The 9,291-nt window shown below is 37.1% G+C and overlaps 1 protein-coding gene across 1 annotated transcript in view; it reads left to right on the top strand.

The window, feature by feature from the left end:
- Window positions 1–2,002: 2,002 nt before the first annotated feature.
- The window catches only part of ap1b1 (adaptor related protein complex 1 subunit beta 1), a 32,110-nt gene continuing 24,821 nt past the window's right edge, over window positions 2,003–9,291 (top strand). Inside the window, exons 1-9 of the mRNA XM_079251923.1 lie at window positions 2,003–2,039; window positions 3,894–3,954; window positions 5,763–5,868; window positions 5,952–6,087; window positions 6,799–7,044; window positions 7,236–7,426; window positions 7,519–7,740; window positions 7,867–7,987; window positions 8,079–8,174. Coding sequence (XP_079108049.1) covers window positions 3,918–3,954; window positions 5,763–5,868; window positions 5,952–6,087; window positions 6,799–7,044; window positions 7,236–7,426; window positions 7,519–7,740; window positions 7,867–7,987; window positions 8,079–8,174 — 1,155 coding nt within the window. The 5' untranslated portion in view covers window positions 2,003–2,039; window positions 3,894–3,917. The remainder of the gene's footprint in view (window positions 2,040–3,893; window positions 3,955–5,762; window positions 5,869–5,951; window positions 6,088–6,798; window positions 7,045–7,235; window positions 7,427–7,518; window positions 7,741–7,866; window positions 7,988–8,078; window positions 8,175–9,291) is intronic.

The raw sequence follows: 9,291 nt of genomic DNA, 5'->3' as shown, positions 1-9,291 counted from the left end.
TAGAGGTTTATGATATTGGAAATTGAAGGAGTTTGGCTTGAATTTGGAAAAAGTGTTTAACAAGTGTTGTTATATCAGCTGTAGATATACTGTTCATATATTCAGATTCAGTATAATATATTCCCTTTTTATTCTGGTTTTGAGCAATGATATGGGACATGACACTGTGTAATGATGACATCTGGTGGCTAAAGGACATGCTGTAAAGACAACCAAAAAAATGTTTTCTTGAAACAGTTGCCTTTCTGCCAGGTTCAGCTTTACATGGCTAGGTTGATAACAATAGTATGACATGGTGAAGTATGATGAAAGAAGACAGGCCAACTTGAGTGTGTTCATTAGTGGAAAAGTGCATGAATAATAGAAACTGTAACTGGATATTTAGGTTCCAAAGTGAAGGTCTTATTGCCATCAGTACGTGAAGCAAGACATCAGTCATTGAGATTACAGTGCTGTTAAGGGTATTTAGCAGGTGAGGACTTTGTATAATATATTTGAAAAGTTGGATTTGTGGTGTTGGTGCTCTGCAAAAACACCCAAAACACCCTGCCATAAATGAAGAGTCACAACAGTTCTTACATGACAGGAAAAATGTAGTCTTTACAGGACGTTAACATTGAATGAGCTTAAAGGAAAGTATGCAGACTGTGTTTATCTGTACGCATATGATATGAGAATATTACCAACTTTTGAGAATAGACGGGAGCAGTGGTGGTCTAATTTATTTATTTATCGGTCAGTTCTCGGTGAGATAATATGACATATCTCCCTGAAGTATTTTAAGTAAATAAGTGTTTATGAAAATCCAAATAATGTTTGACATTATTGACATTAATGTTTGACAATTAAATAAAGTTGAATTGAATTGACATTTAAAGATTTGTCAGTTACCACAGCAACTTGGAAAAAACTGCTTTAGATATTTTCCCAGATAAAAAAAAATCAACAATAAAAGACACCTAAAATGATCCTTCACACAAAATAAATGATGTAAGACATATGTTGGATCAGTGCTGAATTAATAAGTATCTGATAATCTGTTTAGCTTGTGAAATCATTACATGTGTGCAATTTTTGTTTTTCCATTTTAAGTTTGTTTTGACTTATTTGCATTTTTTTGTCACTGGTGGTTCACAATCCCCAGGTAAATGAACTGTGACTTCAAACAATATGAGAAAATATTTACTTGTCAGTCATAACAACAGTGATTAACAAGAGTTTGCTGTTTGTTATACACGGCTTTGGAAATTTTAATAAAGTCTTATTCCTCTTTATCCACAGTGAACTCTGAATGTTTTTGACCTGTTTTCATTTTCACACAATCTTCAGTAAGATGTACAGATTGCTTGACATTGTGAAATATGTGTGTATGAATAGCAATACTGCAGCATTTTACTCTTTTTGAACATGAACAATGCTATGAAATGTTGTAATAAAATATTTCTTCTGAACTTCATAAATATACTCCCAGTTTCTTCATGTGGATCTAGAAGTGTGGAGAACAGAATGGATTTGGATTATATGAAATTGTCAGAGATTTAATACCAACAAGGATATTTTCAGGAAGAAGCCTTTGATTTTTACACTCCCTTAAATACAAATGAGGTGTTGTTCAGCATTACACCATTTTCTCAAATGGTGGTGAAAGGTAGTTACTTGAATGAAAGATGAAGCACTTGTCATTTAAACATGGCATGAATAGATAAAACCAGTGCAGTTGATAGTTTTTCAACGTTTAAATAACATTATCTACAAAATAATCTTACAGAGTTCATTACAACCGGTTTTAGCATATTTATGTGTAAATATGAGAAATGTCCTACTTATGTTAACAAGCAACCACAAGCTATGTTTATATGCATCCAAACAATACTTAGTGTATAAAATAGTTCCTTAAAACATGTAATGAGAGAGTGCATGAAAGGACACATTGTGAATGAAGGCTGACGTTGCTTGACAGTTGTTATTTTGTGGAAAGACGGAAGTAAATCAAGTGGGAGGGGACGAAGGCCATCACTGCTCCTACTACGCCTGAAACGGTAAGATGTTTGTGGAGATTTTCTCTTTTAATTCGTTGCGTGGCGAACTTCATTGTAACTCCAGAAGGTACACTAATTCGTTGGGTAAGGTCTGAATTAGGCCGATAGATTAAGAGCTTAACTATCCCGGCAAAGGCTTCCTTAAGCCTCTACTTAGAAGGTCATGTCTCAGCTTTGCTAGCTGTACAAGTAGCCGGCAGCTAGCAGACACTGACAGGCGTAGTGCAGCACACACTGCTAGCCTTTTAGCAACACTCTCATTCATATATCCTAACTACTGCAAACATGCAGGAATGGGCCAATCAGCTATACGTGAGTAAAACCTCGAAGGGTTTTGGTAAATTCGTGAACATTTGCACTAATTGTCACAGTAATCTGTCAACTTTGTGTTGCCGTTAACAATATATTTATTGTGCTTGTAGTCGTACACACTCGAGTTACGATGCTAACTTCAGTGTAGCCTGATGCTACTTGGTCAAGCAAAGCTTATCCCTACTTTATAGTTTATCTCTCATTACATGATACGGTCAGCTTTTGTCAAGTTTTAATATTGTTCAGATATAAATTACGTAAAAGGCATACGGGTAGTTCAGTGTTCATTTGACATGGCACAAGTATGGTGTATCGTTAAAAACGCCCCGTAATCAGCTAGCTAAATCGTCCGTAGCGTTGTTAGCAACCAGTCGGATGTTGACAACCAACTGAAACCAAATAAATGATCAGCTTGACACTTTAACAAGTTTGTTGGTTTAATCACTCCAAATGGCAAGCTAGCAATACATTTTCACATAACTTAGCCAAACACAAATTTATTTTATTCATGCTTAATAATAATATTAATAATAATAATAATAATAATAATAATAATAATAATAATAAGCCTATCTGTTCTATTATTGCAGTATAGCAGCATCTTACCTGCAACTTTCATTAGTTAAACGAAATACGCCTACATGCTTCTTTATTGTTATTTTCTGACTGCTGGATTGATAAAAACTTTGTAAGTTATGTGTTTACTCAGTTTGTTAAAAGGCAAATTAGTTATATCTGATTATGTAAGTCTAAAGAAATAATGAAATGTATAATTTTTTTTTTTTTTTGCCTGGGAAAGCATGTTTATTTCATTGCAGATAAACATTTATTAATATACACATTTAGCTGTTCAGTGTATATTCAAGACAGCCTATAGCATATAAAGTGCACCTTTTAAAGAACACCTTAAAGAAATAAATATATATTTTTTTAAAAATGCATTGGCGATATGACTAATTTATATAAGACTGTCTGATTGAGCTCCACACAGTTTAGAATGACTCTCTAATCATACTACTCTCCATAAGCCAGAGGTTTGCTAAGAAATCCTGGTTTTTCTTTTGCTTTTAGACATAAAAATGTTCCACTGATTACTTAGCCTACCTGCTTTGTTCTTTTGCAAAGTCTGAACATGCATCTCCTTCCTAAAACATTAATGATAAAGTTTAACTTAATGTGTCATTGTACACAGTAGCAAAGGTCTTACAGAGAGAGAGATTGTCATTTAGGTGGAAATCGGAAAACAGTAGCAGGATACATTTGTCACACACTGCAGAAAGCCTTCCAAGTTGGTTCTTTTTGTTGGCCCCATCCAAGCTGAACTTAAAGATTCACTTTTAAAGAAAGTTTATTGGAATCTGGTGTCTCAGCAGAATCCATTGTTTTTTCTCCCCAAAGGAACTCTGTCAGGAGAAGACAGGAAATCCTTTTATTTGCCTTTGCTTGCACTTCTAGTATTTCCTGTTGCTCTTGTGATTCTGCAATTTTCCACTCAAGCAAAGACATAGGAGTCATCTTACCCATCCTTTCTATCTCATGCAGGAGAACCGACAGTTTGGATCCAAGATGACAGACTCCAAGTACTTCACCACTACCAAGAAAGGTCTGATCTTTTTATATTTGTTTATAAATTAAGTATAGTATTTAAATGATAAAATGCTAAATTTTGATTAAAATAAGATTAAAATCATTCAAAGTGCCAGTGTTTAGTCAAGTGCTTTGTGCATTTTGTGGCATGGTCAACTGGGGAGTGTGAATTTTTTAAAGTTTGAAGAAAAATTAGATCAGTCTTTTTTTCTTTACTAAAATATTAAAGTAAGTATATTCTTTCAACATAAACATTCACTGAATAGCTAATTATAATGTGCAAGTAAATATGTTCAAAGTCTTAAGGTGCTTTTCTTTGCTCCATCTGCTTTGGCTCCAAGTATAATAGAGTTGGTGTTTCTGAGTTAGATTTTGAGTCCAGACCAACATGTACATAATTAGGTTAGTGCTGTTTTTGTTGGCTGAGAAATATTGCCAAGTTAAGAAGACCAGTTATTCTAAGATTGGCCTGTTTGTGTATATGTATGTACATGCGTTTGTATAGGCAAATGTGTATGGGTGTTTATGCGTATGTGTATGCATATGTCTTTTTTTTTCTTTCTTTCTCTCTTTATCTCTCTCTTGTCTTCTTTCTCTATGAGGTGTTTTCTTTCGCTTTCTCTTTGTCTTTCTGTCTCTCTTCTATCCTCTCTGGTCTAGTCCAGCAGTAGAAAGCAGTAAATTTGCTCAGTAGAACACAGCAGCCAGACCATCATTCTGCTTGCATAAATGCTGGACAAGACACACACACAAAAAAAAGAAGACCAATTGTTACATCACTGTTTTTGCTCCTGTGTGGGTTGCAAGATCATTTCAGGAGGTTACAAGATAATTGTCAAAAATATATAGCCTAAATTTATCAAATAAATCGAAGATTAAACCATTAATGCCAAGATAAATCTGTGAAATTAGCACCTTGGATTAAAAAAAAAACATGAACACAAAAACAAAAGTTAGAAAATGTCATATTAAAATCTGAAAATGGCATCGTTTCTGTGAGAGAAGCTGACTCAAAAAGTTGGAGAACCTCTGGTGTAGACTACTGAAGTTCCCTTTTTACAGGTCTGAGCCTTTCATCTCTGAACCCTCTGCAGGTGGTTCAAAATGCAGCTGCCAGACATCTGACCAAAACACTAGGAAGGGTAGCTATCGCTCCATCAGACCTAGATTTCAATTAAAAATTGTAGTTTTTGCGCACATGCTTGCATGGCCACTTCTCCATTTGTGTCCCTGCTCTGCTGCAGCATTACTGTAACAGCAGGGCCCTGAGAGCATCTGGTCAGGATTTGCTGGCTGTCACTTGATCGAGACCTGGAACAAAAGGGGACTGTCCGTTTCAGTTTGTCACCCGAAACTCTGGAACTCCTTACCATTGTATTTAAAAAGCAGCTTAAAACGTATTAATTTAAAAAGGTCTTTTCATCATTTTCATGACTTTGCTGTCAGCTGGTAGGATTACTGCTTTAAAATTGGTTGCCTCACTTTACACTCTAAGTGTGTGCCAGAAACTCTGATGGCACCAAGAAAAGAATGAAAATGAAATAAAAAATACTTTATTAATCCCTATTGACTTGTCTGCTTTGGGCTACTTCACCAAGCAAGAACCCAAACCACTGGTTTTAAGCTGAAGAATGAAAAATACTTAATATAACACCAGAGGGGATTTACAATTATGTACAAATGAAATCTACATGTACACAGACACACACATTGCAGTTAGCACATTGCACTGTTGGTACTACTACACACCTCTGCATACCTCAATTTCTCATGCCAAATGGATTACATAATGTGGTGATGCCTTTTTGCCGTGTGTGTGTGCAGGGGAGATCTTCGAGCTGAAAGCAGAGCTCAACAGTGATAAAAAAGAAAAGAAGAAGGAGGCTGTTAAAAAGGTCATTGCATCAATGACAGTGGGCAAGGATGTCAGGTGCATAATTAGAAGTAATCCCAGAAGTACCCACAACTCTGTTTTTGAGTGAATAGTCACATAAGAGTTTGTTCCTCCCGCAGTGCTCTGTTCCCAGATGTCGTAAACTGCATGCAAACAGACAACCTGGAACTGAAAAAGTTGGTCTACCTCTACTTGATGAACTATGCCAAGAGTCAGCCAGACATGGCCATCATGGCTGTTAACACCTTTGTGAAGGTAAATTTCAGTCTTTATATACTGTGAAGAAGCAATCTGATGATATAATTTAAAAATCTCTCATTGATGGGATGGAAGGATAAGGGGGTGGTTTGGGAATGATTAGGGTAAATATGTTTTAAATTTGAAAATTAAACAAATTCACAACAAGTCTATACAGATGTTCTTATTTGTGTAAAGTGATAAGTCTGTTTGATTTTGATAGAAGTGTCCTTGAAGTTACAGATACAAGAAGAATGTTTGTAATTTTAGTCTCTTGAGATAGAATCACCTGATTGTACTGTTTTTTTTTTGGGGGGGGGGGGGGTTCATGCAGAGGTTTAAACTTTGTGCATCACATTTGGTAGAGAAGACATTTTGCTAGAGAAGTTCCATCGTTTGTAATTTGAACCTTCCTATTCATGTTGTTAAGGGCAACAGCTGCCACTGTTGTGGGAATTACCTTGTTGTTACTTCCCTCATGACTTTCTCTGACTTAAGTATGATAATTACTATCTTCAGCATGTTGGTTTAAATACAGCTTTCATAGTTTTACCTTTTCTCTTTTGTTATAATTAAAAACACCGACACCTCAAAGTGTGTGATACATATTTTGCAGATTGATAGTGAAAACAAATATTAAATCAAAATGTCTCTCAGATAAAATATTTTAGTAATGAAATGAATAAAAATGTAAGAAAAAGTTTGTGACATCTGTGATCCACTCACCAGGACTGTGAAGACCCAAACCCTCTTATTCGGGCCCTTGCCGTTCGTACAATGGGCTGTATTCGTGTGGACAAGATCACCGAGTACCTCTGTGAGCCTCTGAGAAAGTGTTTGAAGGATGAAGATCCCTATGTAAGGAAGACAGCTGCCGTGTGTGTGGCAAAGCTCCATGATATCAATGCCCAGTTGGTGGAGGACCAAGGCTTCCTGGACACCCTTAAAGATCTCATATCGGACTCCAACCCCATGGTACAGAACGTTTATCAAGCTAGCGTCTGCTAGTTATTTAGCCAAATAGATTTCTTTTTCTGTGTTGTATAGCTGGTTACAAACATTTGCTATGTGTTACACTCTTAAGCTCTTCCTAGGCACTGAAACATTTTACTTTCCTGATTTGGGATTTTATAAGTCTTTGTTTAAATTTGTGTCCTCAACTGTAGGTTGTTGCAAATGCAGTGGCAGCGCTGTCTGAGATAGCAGAGTCCCATCCCAACAGTAATCTACTGGACCTGAATCCTCAGACCATAAACAAGTTGTTGACAGCTCTTAATGAATGCACAGAGTGGGGACAGATATTTATTCTTGACTGTCTGGCCAATTACACACCTCGCGATGACCGTGAGTCCCAAAGGTAAGGCTTAGTACTACTATACTTCCTCATCCTGGATGTCATTTGACTTATTTTTTCCTCATCTCTTTCCCAATGTTCTCAACGTCTGGCAGCATCTGTGAGCGTGTCACCCCACGGCTCTCCCACGCCAACTCTGCAGTGGTGTTGTCAGCAGTTAAAGTTTTAATGAAATTCATGGAGATGCTCCCAAAAGACTTGGACTACTATGGCACTTTGCTGAAGAAGCTTGCTCCTCCACTGGTTACTCTCCTCTCTGCTGAGCCTGAGTTGCAGTATGTGGCTCTCAGAAACATCAACCTCATTGTCCAGAGACGGTAAGTGTGGAAAGATGCTCTCTTTGCTGCTCTGTTTGTATAAAAAGAGCTTAATAATTTTGTAACGTGCCGTCTTCCAGTTGTGCTTTTTGTTCTTTGTTTTTACAAACATGTTGTGTTTTTTAGCCCAGAGATCATGAAACATGAAATGAAAGTTTTCTTTGTGAAATACAACGACCCAATCTATGTCAAACTGGAAAAACTGGACATCATGATTCGTCTTGCATCTCAAGCTAACATTGCCCAGGTAACAAACCCACATTTATAATAAAATGTAATCTTAGAATTGTCCTGTAAGAAAAATGTTGTTAGTAACACAGCTGTCTGTCTCAATGTAGGTGCTGGCCGAGTTAAAGGAGTACGCCACTGAGGTGGACGTGGACTTTGTTCGTAAAGCAGTCAGGGCCATTGGCCGCTGTGCCATCAAAGTGGAGGTAGATGATGACAGGCAATTGCAGTCATAAGTGTAGTTCAACAAGTTTATATTTGTGTTTCTTTTTGGTTTTACTGGAACGCAGTCACATCACAACATGGCAAACAATACATGGCCACCAAAAAGAGAGCTTGACATAATAAGTGGTTTTGTTCTGAAAGAATATTCTCCTCTTTATTGGGGTTTTCTAGTTTTTTTCCCCCCACTCTTATTCATATTTAAAGTTAACCATCCAGTGAAACATGAGTGAGTAAAACAGTTACTAAGTTAACAATTAGGTCTTAAAATGTTCAGAAAATGAGAAGTTATTGCTTCTTTCAGATGATGGGGGTGTGTTTGCTGAGGACAGTTCAAACAGAGCTGAGTTCATTTTAACTGGAGTGAACTGGGTAGATGTAACACCACCAATTCACATGGCAGATATTAAGTATTCAGCCACTTTGCAGCCATTGTAATTATCTTCTGCCAGGAGTTCAGTTGAAATATCAGCACAGTCTGAACATGGCAGTGCTCAGGGCAAGAGTCCATCTGCAGCTTTTGTATCAGTGTATTTGTTATATCCAGCTGTTTACTGAAATATATTTTAAAACCACCCTGGGCTTTCTGTCACTGTGGCTCTGCACAAAATCAATCCACCAAGCATCCACTGACTATGCTGCTTTGGTTCTCTCAGCAGGTAAGCAGCACTCTGACCTTTGCCATGTGCTGCTTACTGGTCACAAAAAACATCCACAGTGTGTAGTAGCTCCAGTAAATATGTGCACATATGGTTCAATACCAACAGCGGTACGTGGATGTTGATTCAGCCCTGCTGTTCACTGCTCATATGATTTCTGAACTGTCTTTAGCTCAGCCAACGTCTGTGGTGCCTCATTTTTACCTTTTAACTAAATTAATTCAGTTGTTTTTCTTTTTATTGTTCCATATTAACATAACCAAGCAGCCCAAGTCGTGCAGATTCTGTCGACTAGGGACTCTATGAAGACAGAGCAGTTGGCCAGGTACACAGCTAGGTGGCATGGTTGGTTCATCATCGGCATCATTGTATGCCTCTTTCCAGCACTGCAGTCTGACAGACAAATGACTTTACTACATAAAGTCATTTACGTAGTAATGAC

Source organism: Telmatherina bonti (assembly GCF_933228915.1).
Source record: "Telmatherina bonti genome assembly, chromosome: 13".
In the NCBI taxonomy this organism is placed as follows: Eukaryota; Metazoa; Chordata; class Actinopteri; order Atheriniformes; family Telmatherinidae; genus Telmatherina; species Telmatherina bonti.
This window is presented reverse-complemented; position numbering and strand designations above follow the sequence as displayed.